The 17,050-nt window shown below is 36.2% G+C and overlaps 1 protein-coding gene and 2 non-coding genes across 4 annotated transcripts in view; all 3 read left to right on the top strand.

Annotated features, from left to right (window-relative positions):
- NOP58 (NOP58 ribonucleoprotein) overlaps positions 1–11,235 on the top strand; it is a 34,510-nt gene extending 23,275 nt beyond the window's left edge. For both annotated transcript variants that reach the window (XM_015075917.3, XM_015075918.3), the window contains exons 8-15: positions 705–850; positions 1,778–1,904; positions 3,282–3,445; positions 4,967–5,101; positions 5,281–5,342; positions 7,045–7,178; positions 10,261–10,433; positions 10,862–11,235. In XM_015075917.3, coding sequence (XP_014931403.1) covers positions 705–850; positions 1,778–1,904; positions 3,282–3,445; positions 4,967–5,101; positions 5,281–5,342; positions 7,045–7,178; positions 10,261–10,433; positions 10,862–10,912 — 992 coding nt within the window. In that variant the 3' untranslated portion in view covers positions 10,913–11,235. The remainder of the gene's footprint in view (positions 1–704; positions 851–1,777; positions 1,905–3,281; positions 3,446–4,966; positions 5,102–5,280; positions 5,343–7,044; positions 7,179–10,260; positions 10,434–10,861) is intronic.
- On the top strand, positions 906–987 carry LOC113598385 (small nucleolar RNA SNORD11B). The gene has a single exon (XR_003419049.1). It is a non-coding gene; the product is annotated as a small nucleolar RNA SNORD11B (small nucleolar RNA).
- On the top strand, positions 2,058–2,141 carry LOC113598384 (small nucleolar RNA SNORD11). Its single transcript, XR_003419048.1, has one exon. It is a non-coding gene; the product is annotated as a small nucleolar RNA SNORD11 (small nucleolar RNA).
- Positions 11,236–17,050: the final 5,815 nt, after the last annotated feature.

Consider the following 17,050-nt stretch of genomic DNA (forward strand, 5'->3'; position numbering starts at 1 on the left):
AGGCTCCACACTTACAGCACAGAGCCCAGTGCAGGGCTCAAACCCACAAACTAAAATCATGACCTGACACAAACTGTAAGATCATGACCTGAGCCAAAATCAAGAGTCAGGTATTCAACCGACTGAACCACCCAGATGCCCCTCTAATTTGGTTTTTCTGAAAATGGCATCTTCAGATGAATATATCTCCTAGTGAATTTGCCATTAATACGAACAACTGTAGACTTCGAATATCGTGCATTATATTAATAATAAAACTAGTACGCTGTCTATGCTGTTACTGTTATATTCTATATTAATAGTACAGTAATATTAGTAGAGGGGCTTGGGCATTGTTGATAAATAGGACTTACCAGGTTCATGTTATATTACCATATTACCACCGCAAGAATTCATGGCGCTGGCTTTAATGAAACCTTGGCTACAAATTGTCACAATATTATCAGTCCTATTTCATGGGGTATTTTGTTTTTATCTAATTCATATTTTTTTTGAATAGAAATGTGGGGAGAGATTTTAAGCTCTAAAATTAAGCCTTTACATAAGAAAAATATCCAGGTCAGACTTCTTTGCTTTTTGTTTTGTTTAGGTACCCTTTTCATTGGCTTATTTCTACCTTTGTTTTGTTTTGTTTTGTTACTATTTGGGTTTTATATAATTTGTTGAAGAGTGATTCTTCCTCATCCTCTGCAAACATTCCATAGGCGACAGGAAGAATTATGCCTCAGCTAAACTTTCTGAATTACTGCCAGAGGAAGTTGAAGCAGAAGTGAAAGCAGCTGCAGAGATATCAATGGGAACAGAGGTTTCAGAAGAAGATATTTGCAATATTCTACATCTCTGCACTCAGGTAAACTATACATGGAGAAACTAGTTGTGTTGGAACCAGCTATGTAATAATTTTCTGATGGCAATGATGATTTTTAAATTTACTAATCACCTGACAAATATGAGGGTGTTCAGTCACTACCTCATCTGATGCCATCTTGATTTATATATTTAGTGGGGGAAATAATACTGAAGTAAAGTTAATAGAACACTATCTAATTTATTTGTATTGTCAGCATTGTCTGGATAATGAATTATAAATCCATTAAGAAGACCGAGAATTACAGTTTGAATTATTTAATTCCAGCCTCTGTGTTTGTAGCCTAGAGCCCCTTTTTGCCCATTTGGAGATAGTTAAACAAGAATCACAAAGAAGGGGCACTTGGCTGGCTTAGTTGATAGAGCATGTGACTTTTAATCTCAGGGTTTAAAGTCTAGCCCCATGTTGGGTACAGAGATTACTTAAAAACAAAATCTTAAAAAAAAAAAAAAAAAAAAAGTACCAAAGAGGATGACACAATGTCTAGCCCTTGGAGTTTTTGTTTGTTTTTGTTTTTTTTAATGTTTGTTTTTGAGACAGAGCATGAACAGGGAAGAGGCAGAAAGAGAGGGGGACAGAGGATCTGAAGCAGGCTTTGCTCTGTCAGCGCAGAGCCCGATGCAGGGCTTGAACTCCCAAACCGTGAGATCATGACCTGAGGCAAAGCTGAGCACTTAACCAAATTAATAGTTGACTAACATTTTTAGGCAGCGTATTAGGTTGTTTACATTTATTATCTCATAAAATATGTATTAAAATGAGAAACTGAAGTAAGGAGTGGTTCATTTTCCCAGGATTGCACAGCTGTTCTGTGATAATTTAGGAAGGACTGTAATGTTTCAGATGGTGGTTTTTATATAATTTTTACTCAGATCATTTATGACATATCCACTTTGTTCTTTATACTAGGTAATTGAAATCTCAGAGTATAGAACCCAGCTCTATGAATATCTACAAAATCGAATGATGGCCATTGCACCGAATGTTACAGTCATGGTTGGGGAATTAGTGGGAGCACGGCTCATTGCTCATGCAGGTGATGATTTTAATGTGACTGGTAAATAGGAATATTTAGAGTTGAGTTATTTTCTACTAGGATTATTTTTTACTCTTCAAATTACATTTATTAGAAATTTTTGGTAAAAAATAGAAGTAGATAGTATATTGGGGAGAACCAAGGACCAAGTAAGTGTTCAATGATGATTCTAATTTGTATGCCTGATTTCCTTTTGGATAATGAAGGCATCTTTAGTCACTACCTCTTCTGAGACACTTATGGTCCATTTTCAGAAGTTTGTTACCATTAATTAGAATATTCAGATGAAGTGCAGGAGGATGAAATCAGTTAATATTTCCTGATACTAAAAACTCATCAGATTAAAATAGGAATAGTTATCACAAGGGTTGATATATATGCTTGATTGAGAATTTGGTTCACTATTAAATATGCTATTTTAAAATACACTATTTTAATATATTTGACGTGCAAAATATTTTTAATAATTTATCATAAAACTTCAAACATGTATATAGTGATTTTACAAAGAAGGTATGCTACAAAATACTATAAAACTGAATAGTTGCAAATAGAGTGAATTACTAGCTCGTTTTATTATTGGAGTATAATCCATCACAGAAGATCTTAACATATCATCTGTCACCATGTCTAAACTAGAATAGCTCCTGTAACTGCATCATTAAATAGACAAATATGCCATTCAGATACCTTCAGCTGCAAGGTTGGGATCATCTGGCAGGTTTTGTTGTCTACATATGAAATTTCATAGGCTTAGCTAACCTTTTGTTGTAAGAGATATAGGGATTAACAGAAGTATGTTTTTAATTTTAAATATGAATTGTGTGGTTGAGCATTAATGTTGGGGGTGTGTTCTTATGAAATCTGTGTAATAAATTTAACAAACCAGCACCTTTTAGTACCCGATTATACTTATATAAGTGTATCTCCATCTCCATATCTTAAACAACAGAGGTAAATAAAGTGTGAGAAGATTATCACATAGTTCTACTACTGAGATGTCTTGAGAGTTTCCATTTATTTGTATATTTTTTTCATCTCTAAAAGTAGAATATTTGATGTCCAAAATCATCCCCTGTGGTATGGTGGTGGAATGTGGAATAGTAATACCATCTCTCAGGCAAATAAGTATAATTGAACTGATAGTCTTAACCTTCAGTTACCGTAAGCATTCATTACAAACTTCTGCCCATGGTGCTACATGGATGAATCACAAATGCTGAAGCTTTTTAGGGAATCCCAGACTATATAGAATCTGAATTATTTTTATTTACTGTAGTGGCTGTAAATACTTAGACTATATGTCTTGTGTTTAATACATGGAACTTTCAAATACTTGGAATTGCATTCCTTGTAACTACCTCTTTTCTTTTGAAGGTTCTCTTTTGAATTTGGCCAAACACGCAGCTTCTACAGTTCAGATTCTTGGAGCAGAAAAGGCACTCTTCAGAGCCCTCAAGTCTAGACGAGATACTCCAAAGTATGGACTCATTTATCATGCTTCACTTGTAGGCCAAACAAGTCCCAAACACAAAGGAAAGGTGAGTTACAGTTCTCCTGAGGTGGGTCGTTTTTCTTTTTTTTCCTCTAAATAACCCATATCCTACTCTGTAATATGCAATAAATCTTTCTACTACTTCTTTTCATTAAATAGAGAATGGTGAATTCTTGAGCTTTTTAAAAAGCACTTCTATACACTGAAAGTGTACTCAGGGCTCCTGGCTGACTTAGTCAGTAGAGCATGGACCTCTTGATTGTGGGGCCATGAGTTCCAAGCCCCTTGTTGGGTGTAGAGTTTACTTTAAAAAAAAAAAAACTACCTATGAGAAGTAGGTATCTCGGTTTTACAGATGAGAAAGCTGAATCTTAAACCAACTAAGTACTTTCAAGGTTTTTGGTAGGATACATAATTTAATAGAAACTGAAATTTTATAAAATTCAGAGCAGATAGAAGAAGGAGGTTGGTAAAGTGTTAATTAGCCTAAAAAGGGGGCTACGCGTTTTCTGGATGACCTCTTGATAATAGAACTAAGGTCACTGAGTAGAAATTAAAAGAAGACATTAGAAGAGCAGTTTGAGCTCATTTTATTTTTTTATCTTATTTTTTATATATGTAATTTACTGTCAAATTGGTTTCCATACAACACCCAGTGCTTATCCCAACAGGTGCCCTCCTCAATGCCCATCACCCACTTTCCCCTCCCCCCTACACCCCATCAACCCTCAGTTTGTTCTCAGTATTTAAGAGTCTCTTATGGTTTGTCTCCTTCCCTCTCTAACTTTTTTTCCCCCTATCCCCACCCCTCCCTGGTCTTCTGTTGAGTTTCTCAGGATCCACATATGAGTGAAAACATACGGTATCTATCTTTCTATGCCTGACTTATTTCACTTAGCATAACACTCTCCAGTTCCATCCACATTGCTACAAATGGCCAGATTTCATTCTTTCTCATTGCCAAGTAGTATTCCATTGTATATATAAACCACATCTTCTTTATCCATTCATCAGTTGATGTAGATGGACATTTAGGCTCTTTCCATAATTTGGCTGTTGTTCAAAGTGCTGCTATAAACATTGGGGTACAAGTGCCCCTGTGCATCAGCACTCCTGTATCCCTTGGGTAAATTCCTAGCAGTGCTATTGCTGGGTCATAGGGTAGATCTATTTTTAATTTTTTGAGGAACTTCCACACTGTTTTCCAGAGCAGCTGCATCAGTTTGCATTCCCACCAACAGTGCAAGAAGGTTCCCGTTTCTCCACATCCTCTCCAGCTTGAGCTCATTTTAGATATGAACTACAAGATACTTTTTTCCACCAAAACGAATGTAGTTGTGTATATAACCAGTTACCCATTATATGGTGGCAGAGATTCAGATATAAGATAGGTTTCTTGAGTTGTATGATTTTATAATACTTTTGTAATTCCTGATTTGGAAAAATCCTAGAGTGAATGATTGAGTTCATGACTTGCTCTAGTTTTCTCATGGATAACTTATTGAGGATTTTTATATCTCAACTTGGAATATAGTTTGAATGCCTCTAACTTCAAGTTCTCTTTTAGATTTCTCGAATGCTGGCAGCCAAAACTGTTTTGGCTATCCGGTATGATGCTTTTGGTGAAGATTCCAGTTCTGCAATGGGAATTGAGAACAGAGCCAAATTAGAGGCCAGGTTGAGGACCTTGGAAGATAGAGGGGTAAGAACCACATCCTGCCTATTATTGCAGAAGTGTTAGCTATCAAAAATTAATAAACTTCAAGTGTATGTACTTAATTATTTCACCTAAGCAGCTTTATTTATGAAACATTTCAGCATATCAACATTTTTTGTTAACAATTTCCCTTATATTTACCAAAAATTGATATCTTTTCTTAGATAAGGAAAATAAGTGGAACAGGAAAAGCATTAGCAAAAACAGAAAAATACGAACATAAAAGGTGAGTACGTTTGGGGGAGGATGGATGAACAGTTTTTGCTTATTTAAATTATAATTTTTGACAGCACTTTTTTATTATAAATGTAAACACCTCAATGTCTCTAATTGTTTCTTTGCTCCTTACAGTTTTCCATATTTACTTTTTTTTTTAACTTTATATTATTCTTAAGGGAGAGAGAGAGTGTGGGAAGGGGGAGAGGGAGAGAGAATCCCAAGCAGGTTCCATGCTGCCCAATGCAGGGCTCAATCCCATGAACCTGTGCGATGATGACCTGAGCCGAAATCAAGAGTCAAATGCTTAACTGACTGAGCCACCCAGTCACCCCCCAATTTTTAATCATATACATATTTTTACATTGTTGTACTAAGTACACATATAGCATACTTGTTTTGGCTTTCTATACCCAACGTGGGCTCAAACTCAAGACTGTGAGATCCAGATTTGCATACTCCTTCGACTGATCAGCCAGGCACCCCTTGGCTTTTTTTCTTCTTAATATTTAACTTGTTCATTTTCAGATGTAAAGACAGAAGAGTCTAAAACTAGCTAAGAGGCATAGTAAAGTATTCAGACTACCATGAAATTAAAAGATACGTGTAGGGAGAGGTATTTTGCTTGTTATTTGAGGTAATGTTCAACACTGGTAAGGTTGTGATGATGGAAGTAGAGAGTGGTTCAACTTTTCTGGGAACCAGTTTGACAGTATGTATCAGGAGCCTTTAAAATGTTTCTTGTCATTAACCCATAAATTCCATTAGGACTCTTGTAACCCTTCTAAGAATTTTAATAGTAAAATTTTAAACTCTAAGTGGGCAAGGAGAACAAAATACCATAACATCTTACCATATATATTCATATGTCTGTAAGTGTACACATTTAGAAAAATTGTTTTCCTTTATTCTGTTCAAGGTCTAATTTGATGTGTTTAGTTGATAAGTGTGGATCTTTGTTCTTTAAATTCTAAATGTTTTTAATCTATAAAAATTAAACAGCCACAAGTCTACAATTTAAAAAATGAAACATTCGTTAGCTTGTTTTGAACAATTTTTTAATATTCCCATACCATGGGACTTTAAACACATGATCTTAGGACTTTAAACACATGGTGTTAAAGCACCAATTATGAGGTTTAGTTCTTAGGCACTTAATACTTCGGTTTTTTCTTTCTGCTACATTAGAGCGAAAGCAAATGTTGCCTTATTTAGGGAATGTTTATCCATATGTATCCCTGCTTGTTCTACCTTTTGGGATTTTGTGATGAAGTCTTTTATATTAACTTGATTAGGTTTTTTGTGGGTTTTCTGTTTTGTTGTTGTTGTTTTCATTGAATTGCCCTATGTTCTAAAACTTGAATTGCTTCAATTTTTACTTTCTAGAAGTCATTTGGTATAAAGAGATTTTTTTTCCATCTTTCCCCATACTGATTGAATGTTTTTCTGTACCATAGTCACTACATTGATTACTAAACCAAAGTTCATTTTAGTTCCCCACTTCTCTTGAAGTCTGATTGATCTGCTTGGAAAATAGTAAAACCTCTTTACCTTTTGGGAACTATTAGTTTTCATAAACTGCCCCACAGCCACTAAAGTAAAACAGCATTGTATGCTTATGTAAGTATTATCTACTAGTATTTCCTTTAAATCTGTTTAGAATTATTTCATACAAGTATTTGTAGAAATTTTCTATAATTTGGCTCTTTCAGTGAAGTGAAGACATATGATCCTTCTGGTGACTCCACACTCCCAACCTGTTCTAAGAAACGCAAGATAGAACAGGTAGATAAAGAGGATGAAATTATTGAAAAGAAGGCAAAAAAAGCCAAGGTTAAAATTAAAGGTCAGTTTAAATTTTTTGAATGTTCTTTATATATATATTTTTTAATGTTTATTTACTTTTGAGAGAGAGCGCACATGCGAGTGGGGAAGGGGCAGAGTGACAGGGAGACACAGAATCTGAAGCAGGCTCTAGACTCGTGAGCTGCCAGCACAGCTCAACACAGAGCTCAAACCCATGAACCATGAGATCATGACCTGAGCCGAAATTGCACGCTTAACCGACTGAGCCACCTGGGCACCTCTATGTTATTTATTTTTTTCTTTTTTAATTTTTTTTTTTCAACGTTTTTTTATTTATTTTTGGGACAGAGAGAGACAGAGCATGAATGGGGGAGGGGCAGAGAGAGAGGGAGACACAGAATCGGAAGCAGGCTCCAGGCTCTGAGCCATCAGCCCAGAGCCCGATGCGGGGCTCGAACTCGCGGACCGCGAGATCGTGACCTGGCTGAAGTCGGACGCTTAACCGACTGCGCCACCCAGGCGCCCCATCTCTATGTTATTTTTTAAGAAAGACAGACTTCAGAAATCTTGGGAAAGTACATGCCACTGAACTTTATTGTAAAATCACCCATATTGAAAGCTAATGGTGTTTTAATAAGCTGCCATGTTCTCTGGGAATAGTTCAGGTACTATTAGATATATCAGACTTCATAGAGGAAAGTGAGAAGCATTTCTTTCAATATGTAGAATCCTGTATTACGCTAAGTGTACCAAACTTCAGTTAACTACCATGTGAGCTATTTTGAGAATAGCTTAAAACATAAAAAAATGCTTATGGTTTCTACGTTATTGAAGTATTTTATATATAGTTAAGGGTAGAATTCACAGCAGTGGTTTTCTTCATTGTTTCTGTCACATAGAACGGACTATAGTAATAACATTGGGTAGCCTGCCGTTATAGTAATATTTAATAGGTGCTCTCCATTGAACTAGGCTGTCTCGCAAAGTTGATAAGCCAGTAATTCTGTTTACTAGCAGTACTTGTGTTGAATGCCTACAGACTAGTCCAACAAGAGTATCATGCATTAAAATAATGACTGATTTAATTTTTGGTTTCTAAATAGCTTAGTGGTCAAAAGTATACTATCAGCAAATGGGAATTCTTACCCTGGCTGAAGAGAACATAAACAAGTTATTCAGCTTCTACACTTCTGTTTACTTATTGAACAGTAAGGTGATCTCTAGGTCCCTTAATTAGCATTTGAAACACCAGACTCCAGGATTGGATCTTCACTTATATATCCATCCAGTAAGCTTTTTAAACTTGAACTTTCGTGGATCCTTGTTACTCTCAGTCTGTTGCTCTCCAATTTATTTTTCTTATAAATAGCAATTCTGGTTGCTTTGGCCTTTAACTTTCACTCGAAAACCTACTCTGGCAACAAATCCTTTTTTTTTTTTTTTTTTTAGAACTTATATTTTTGAGTAATCTCTACACCCAGTATGGCGCTCATACTTAAAACCCTGAGATCAAGAGTTGCATGCTCCGTCAACAGCCACACACCCCTATTTTGGCAACAAATCCTTTCAATTCAGTTCTACTTTGAAAATATATCCAGGGGCACCTGGGTGGCTCAGTCGGTTAGCTGTCTGACTTCAGCAGCTCAGGTCATGATCTCACGGTTTGTGAGTTCGAGCCCTGCGTCGGGCTCTGTGCTGACAGCTCAGAGCCTGGAGCCTACTTCAGATTCTGTGTCTCCCCCTCTCTCTACCCCTCCCCTGCTCAAGCTCTATGTCTCTCTGTCTCTCAATAATAAATAAACGTTAAAAAATATATATATAAAGGGGCGCCTGGGTGGCTCAGTCGGTTGAGCGTCCGACTTCGGCTCAGGTCATTATCTCGCGGTCTGTGAGTTCAAGCCCTGCATCGGGCTCTGTGCTGACAGGTCAGAGCCTGGAGCCTGCTTCGGATTCTGTGTCTGCCTCTCTCTCTGCCCCTGCCCCACTCATGCTCTGTCTCAGAAATAAACATTAAAATATATATATATATATATATATCTATATATATATAGATATATAGATATATATATATCTATATCCAGAGTCTAACCACTTGTCATATGCACCACTGCTGTTCTTAATGTAGCAGCCACCATGACACCCATTAGCTCTGATTCAGTCCTACTCCTTGCTCACTCTGCTGCAGCCACACTGGCCTCCTTATTCCTTAAACCTGCCAATTCCCCTTCTCTCCCAAAATAACCTTAGCATTTGCTATTCTCTATGCCTGGAAAAATTTTCCTCAGGATAATATTTTTCCATCATTCACTCACTCCCTTGCTTCTTCCAGGTGTTTGTCTGACTGCCCTGTCTAAACTATCCATATGCATTGTCTTCTTCAATGTTCCCCTTCCTGCTTTATTTTTACCTTTAGCACTGATTACTGTGTAAAATATTGTATAGTTGTATCATTTTGCGTTTTTTCTCTACTCCTAAAATAAAAGATATATAAGGACAAGGAGTTTGTCTGCTTTATGCCTTGTTGTATCTCAAATTGTAGAATACAACCTGGTATTTAGTAGGTGCTAAATGAATTTTTGGTGAATGACTTTTTTTTCCCTTAAAGGTGAATGAGTTTCTAATGATAGCTACCTATTATTGAGTCCTCATTCTAATGCCCCAAGTATTATATGTTATCTCATTAAGTCCTAGTTATCATCCAGTGAGGTAGACATCACTAAATATTACAGATGAGTAATACGAGTTTACAGAAGTCAAATGACTTACTCTCCAGGTCCCACCAGGTTGAATAAACCCAAGTGTCCTAACTGGAGCATAAACTCTTAATCATTTCTAATATAATTGACAGTTTCCAAAAATAGTTTCAATGTGTTTTATTCCTAATTTCTATACGTAGCTACCTGATCTCATGAGAAATTTCTTTGAGCTTTATATCATTTAAGTTAGAGTTAATGGACTAGGCAGGAGTTCCAAGGACCTTTCCACTTACAGAATTTTATAATAAACATTGGCTAGTTAACCAGAATGATGGGGGGGGGAAAAGTGAGATTCCAAAAGTTTGGGGTGGGGAAGTGAGGTCTGACACAATGTTAATTGTTGTGTCTTTATACTTACCCATTCAGTTGAAGAAACCACAACAGTAGCAGCCGAAGAAGAGGAAGAAGAGGAAGAAGGAGTACTAGTGGTGGAAGAACAGGAGACATCTGTGAAGAAGAAGAAGAAAAAGGACAAAAAGAAACACATTAAGGAGGAACCACTTTCCGAGGAGGAACCGTGCACTAGCACAGCAATTCCTGTATGTTTGTTTTTAATTGCCAATACTTTGTTGGTATGGACAGGGTCTCTGTATTTTATTCTATTCTCTTTATCAGAAATGAGCAAGCAGTTACAGTTTTCAATGATGGAATAGTAAAAATAAAAATGATATTTTTACAAAGAGCCATTTCCTAAACGTAGAATTTTATTGTAAAATAAGTTTGCCTTGAGAAAGAAAGAATATGACTTGCTACAGATCACTTTTGGTTTTTATATTTTTTGGGTTTTTTGTTTTTATATTTTTGCTAAAGATCACTTTCATAGAGGTGGTTTTTATATTTTTAGATTTTAATCTTTAACCCAAGTTTATTTTTAAGGAAAATAGATCTCCTTTGTTCTTATAGGAAAAGTTATTGTTACCCGTACATTTACAGCTCTTTCAAAAGCCTTCTTATTGGTTATTTTCAGAGTCCAGAGAAAAAGAAGAAAAAGAAAAAAAAGAGAGATAATGAGGACTAATGGAAGGGAACCATCTTTGAATCACCTGGATACATCACACTTCAGTCAGGAAATATCAGAGATGCTCTCCAATTGAGAGAACATTGGATGAAACAAAGTGATTGATCATCTATAGCTTTCCAAACCTATTTGTGTCTTGACACCAATTCTGATAATTCGATTATGTTATCATTTCTTAGAGTCTTTGTTATACAAATAAAAATATTTTCTTTGTATTTTGAGGCAGTTCTGTGATCTCTGTATTTTAGGTAGACAGCCTTGGCCCTTTATTCTATCTAGCATTTGATGGTTATTGCTTTGATAATTAAAGCTGAGAAGTGAGAGTTGTGACTTGTTAATTTGAAATTTAGCCTTTTGGGAGATCATGTAGATGGACCAATTTGAGAGCCTCACACTAATGTTTCTTTTTTCCTTTTCGGACTCTTTTTCTCCTTTTCTCCTATTTTTCCGCCTCTGTATTTATTTAAATAAAGCTGTATTTTGTGTTCAAAATTTTTAAATTAAGTGAGCACAACTTTTCTGTATCTCTTCAGAAAGAAAAAATTGTGTTCCTAAACTTTATTTACTTCAGAGTTCTGAATGGAGCAACAAAGTAATTATCATAGATGCAATTTTTTTCTAAAGTGACAATTTTAAAAGGATAACACAAAGTAATTTTATAGTAAAGAATGGGGGAATAACAAGAAAACAAGACCAAAAGTAAAATGTCCATGGGTATAAACCAAGATACAGAACACCAAAGAACAGTCTTTTTTTTTTTTTTTTATTAAACAGTTTATTTTTAGTTTTTTAATTTTATTTAAATCCAAGTTAGTGTAACATATAGTGTGAGAATGGTTTCAGGAGTAGAAGTTAGTGGTTCATCACTTAAATATATCAGCTAGTGCTTATCCCAACAAATGCCCTCTGGGCAGTCTTTGTTTCTAAAATGCAGTATTTAGTAAGTGAACAACAGCCTGATTGACAGCTCTATAATCATGGCAGCCACAAGTTTCATAAGACTGTTAGGTCTTGCATCCCTGTGTTTGCCACAGGCATGATGCTAAAGCCTGGTTCAATAAGCATCCAACAGGTGGAGGAGCCGAAATGATTGTAACTTGGCGTTCCACCTCTGCTTTTCATGTAACTGGGAGCAAATCCACAGCCCCTCAACTTTAGTTTCTCACTTGGAAATTAGAAATGATGGTCAGCTTTACCTCTCCACCAACATTGGTTTGTAGAAAATTAGAGAAATTTTCAGAGATGTAAGTACAATTAGATACTTAGAGTATATGCTACATGAAGTACAGGTAGCCATCCCTAGATACAATTGTATAATAAAGCTGATTATTTTGCTTCTAAGAGAATGTTATCATTTTGCATGGTTCATTAGTACCCCAGACACATTCTTGATATGGAACATAACAGATTTTTAACAGCTTTTGATGAAAGTTGCCCTGCAAAGGGCTTTATGGTCAAAAGCTTTTTATCTGAAACAAGATAGACCTTGAGAATGCTAATAAACTTAAAAACCTCGTTGAATCACAGAGCCATCAGCTTTGTTAAGCACTAAAGTCTTAACTGCTTAAAACACTAACCTGAAGGTAGATTCTGGTTCTTTGTGCTAAAATGATGTGCTTGTTCTATTGAAGAGCCTTGGGATCTTAGCCTGAAATCTAAATGTGAAATGGGAAGCACAGGTGAATTTTATATACCTAATTTTGATAGAAAACTTGAATTTCTGTGAGTGTGCCACATAAAATGTTTTAAAACCTAATGATTCTCGAGCACCTGGCTGTCTTCAATTGATAGAGCATGGGGCTTTTGAGGTGTCATAAGGTCAAGCCCACATTGGGCATATACTTAAAAAATCAAAATTTCCTGATTCTCAAAAAAAAAAAAGATCTAGTCCACATTTTTCCCTTCAAAAATGTAAATATAGGGCACCTGGGTGACTCCATTAAGCATCCAACTTTGACTCAGGTCATGATGCAGTTTGTGATTTCAAGCACCACATTGGGCTCTCTGCTGTCAGTGCAGGGCCCACTTCAAATCCTCCGTCTCTCTGTCCCTCCCCTGCTCATGCACTCTCAAAAATAAAAAAAGTAAATTTATATTTTTTGGCTGAAAGTATTTCTATATGTATCTACTATTTTCTGGGTCTTCAGTGTGCTTATCAAGATTTTGGATAAGCTGTATTCAATCCAGACTCCAAGCTCAGATCACTTCTGCAGTTCTTTATTCATTTGTTGCTTTTCTAAGGCCATTTTTTAAAACTTGGCTCAGGCCCATCCTCTATCCCAGCTGTACCACTTAGAATAATGGGCATTAGGGCCAAGTACCTAAAACTTCGAATGTGCATAAAAATCACCTGGGGATCTTGATAAACTAGATCTGAGTCAGTAGATCTGAATTGGAGCCTAAGATTCTTAATTTTTAGTTAGCTCTTAGGTGATTCTTGTTGGAGGCCACACTTAGGATATATATAGTAAGGTACTCAGGCAAATTACTTAAACTCTCAGATTTGTCTGAAACTGGGTTGCTCTAAGAATAAGGTGAGAATTTTTAAAGGAGTTTTTAAAGCCATTAATTTCCTTTTGCATCCCTTGAATATCTTCACTCCCCAGTTGTAGCCCTTCCCTGTGTGTTCTTACCTGTCCGGGTTTCTGCAATATAGTAGGGCCTTAGTGTTTGTGTAGTGATGAGGATATGACCTGTGGATGAATTAGCTAAGTTTTTCATAACATATTCAGAAGAAAGCAAAATTAAGAATGCTGGGGTCCCTGGCTAACTCAATCAGTAGAGTTATGTGACTCTTGTTCTCAAGGTTGTGAGTTTGAGTCTCACGCTGGGTGTAGAATTTACCTTAAAATTAACAATGCCACTTTTGATGGTTTTTTTTTTCTCCCTCCTCATGAGCTTTTTTCTTTTAAAAAAAAAAAAAATGTTTATTTTGAGAAAGAGTATGCGAGCAAGGGAGAGAGAGAGAAAGGGAGAGAGAATCCCAAACAGACTCTGCCGTCACCGCAGAGCCCAGCGCAGGGCTCAAACCCACGAACTGTGAGATCATGACCTGAACGGAAATCGAGTTGGATGCTTAACCAACTGAGTCATCCAGGCGCCTCTATCATTTCTTTATATATTTTGGATAGTAACCCTTAATCAGATACATCATTTGCAAATATCTTCTATTCAGTAGGTTGCCTTTTAGTTGTTTGTTGTGCAGAAACCTTATTTTGATGTAATCCCAATAGCTAATTTTTGCATTTGTTTCTCTTAAGTTGCTTTGGCCATTGTCAAAGAAGTTACTGCCTGTGTTCTCTTCTAGAATTTTTATGGTTTCAGATCTCATATTTAGGTCATTTAATCCATTTTGAATTTATTTTTGTGTATGGTGTAAGAAAGTGGTCTAGTTTTCCCAACACCATTTGTTGAAGAGACTTTCTCATTGGATATTCTTTCTTGCTTTGTCAAAGATTAATTGGCCCTATAGTTGTGGGTTTTTTCTGGGTTTTCTGTTCTGTTCCATTGATCTGTATGTCTGCTTTTGTGCTAGTACCACACTGTTTCAATTACTACAGCTTTGTAATATAACTTAAAACCCAGAATTGTGATGCCTGCAGCCTTGCTTTTCTTTTTCAAGATTGGTTTGACTATTCAGGGTCTTTTGTGGTTAATACAAATTTTAGAATTGTTCTAGTTCTGTGAAAAATGCTGTTGGTATTTTGATAGGAATTGCATTAAATTTTGATAGGAACTGCATTAAATGAGTAGATTGCTTTGGGTAGTACAGATATTTTAACAATATTTGTTCTTCCATTCCATGAGCATGGAATGTAGAATGTCTTTCCATTTCTTTTTGTCATCTTCAGTTTCTTTCATCAGTGTTTTATAGTTTTCAAAGTACAGGTCTTTCACCTCTTTGATTAGATTTATTCCTGGGTATCTTACTGGTTTTGATGCAATTATGAATGGGATTGTTTACTTAATTTCTCTTTCTGTTGCTTCGCTGTTGGTGTATAGAAATGTAACAGATGTTTTCACATTGATTTTTCTATCCTGCAACTTTACTGAGTTTATCAGTTCTAGCGGGTTTTTTGTTGGAGTCTCTCGGACTTTTTTTAAAAAAATTTTTTAGGGGCGCCTGGGTGGCTCAGTCGGTTGAGCGGCCGACTTCGGCTCAGGTCATGATCTCGCGGTCCGTGAGTTCGAGCCCCGCATCGGGCTCTGTGCTGACAGCTCAGAGCCTGGAGCCCGTTTCAGATTCTGTGTCTCCCTCTCTTTGACCCTCCCCCATTCATACTCTGTCTCTCTCTGTCTCAAAAATAAATAAACATTAAAAAAAAATTTTTTTTAATTTTTTATTTAAAAAAATTTTTTTAATGTTTATTTCTGAGAGTCAGAGAGCATCAGTGGGGGCCGGGCAGAGAGAGAGGGAGACACAGAATCAGAAGCAGGCTCCAGGCTCTGAGCTGTGAGCACAGAGCTCGACGTGGGGCTCGAACCCACAGACCTGAGCAGAAGTTGGACGCTCAACCCACTGAGCCACCCAGGTGCCTTATCGGATTTTCTATATATAGTACCGTGTCATCTGCAAATAGTGAAAGGTATACTTCCTCTTTACCAATTTGGATGTCTTTTATTTCTTTTTGTTGTCCGATTGCTGTGGCTAGGACTTCCCAGCACTGTGTTAAATAAAAGTGGTTAGAGTGAACATCCTTTTCTTCTTCTTGACCTTAGGGGAAAAGCTCTCAGTTTTTTCCCATTAAGGATGATATTAGCTGTGAGTTTTTAGTTGGACTTCATTATGTTGATGTATGTTCCCTCTAAACCTACTTTGTTGAGGGCTTTTGTCATGAATGGATGTTGTATTTTGTCAAATGCTTTTTCTTTTTTCTTTTTTTTTCTTTTTGCATCTGTTGAAATCATATGGTTCTTATCCTTTCTCTTATTGATGTGATGAATCACATTGATTGATTTGCAAATATTGAACCACCCCTGCAACCCAGGAATGAATCCCACTTGATGGTGGCAAATGATTTTTTTTTAATGTATTGTTGGATTTGGTTTGCTAGTATTTTGTTGAGGATTTTTGCATTTATGTTCATGAGAGGTATTGGCCTGTAGTCTCTTTTTGTGGTGTCTTTATCTGATTTTGGTATCAGAATAATGATGGCTTCATGTATGAATTTGAAAGTTTTCCTTCCTTTTCTATTTTCTGTAATAGTTTGTGAATAGGTATTAACTCTTTTTATTCTTTCAATGTTTCTTTATTTTTGAGAGAAAGACAGAACACAAGCGGGGGAGGGGCATAGAGAGAGGGAGACACTGAATGCTAAGCAGGCTCCAGCTCCAGGCTGTCAGCACGGAGCCCGATGCAGGGCACAAGGAACTTGAAATCATGACCTGAACTGAAGTTGGACGCTTAACCAACTGAGCCACGCAGGCACCCCGGTATTAACTCTTTAAATGTTTGGTAGAATTCACCTGCGAAGCCATCTGGTCCTGGACTTAATTTGTTGGGAGATTTTTTTTATTACTGATTCAGTTTCTTTGCTGGTTATGGGTCTGTTCAAATTTTCTATTTCTTTCTGTTTCAGTTTGGTAGTTTATATGTTTCTAGGAATTTATCCATTCTAGATTGTGCAGTTTGTTGGCATATAGTTTTTCATAGTCTCTTATAATTGTTTGTATTTCTGTGGTGTTGATTGTTATTTTTCCTTTCTTATTTATGATTTTATTTATTTTAGTCCTTTCTTTTTCTTGGAAAGTCTGGCTAAAGGTTTATCACTTTTATTGATTTTTTTCTTCAAAGAAATAGCTCCTAGTTTTATTGATCTGTTCTATTTTTTTAGTTTTCTATCATTTATTTCTGCTCTAATCATTATTTCCTTCCTTCTGCTGGTTTTAGGTTTGTTTATTCTTTTTCAAGTTGTTTTAGGTGTAAGGTTAAGTTGTTTAAGGTTTTTCTTGCTTCTTGATGTATGCTTGAATTGCCATAAACTTTACTTTTAAAACTGTTCTTGCTGTGTCCCAAAGGTTTTAAACCATTGTGTTTTCATCTTTATTTGTTTCCATGTACTTCTTTATTTCTTTCCTTATTTCCTGGTTGACATTCATTATTTAGTAGCATGTTATTTAACCTCCATGCATTTGTGG

This window comes from Acinonyx jubatus, chromosome C1, assembly GCF_027475565.1.
Source record: "Acinonyx jubatus isolate Ajub_Pintada_27869175 chromosome C1, VMU_Ajub_asm_v1.0, whole genome shotgun sequence".
NCBI classification, from domain to species: Eukaryota; Metazoa; Chordata; class Mammalia; order Carnivora; family Felidae; genus Acinonyx; species Acinonyx jubatus.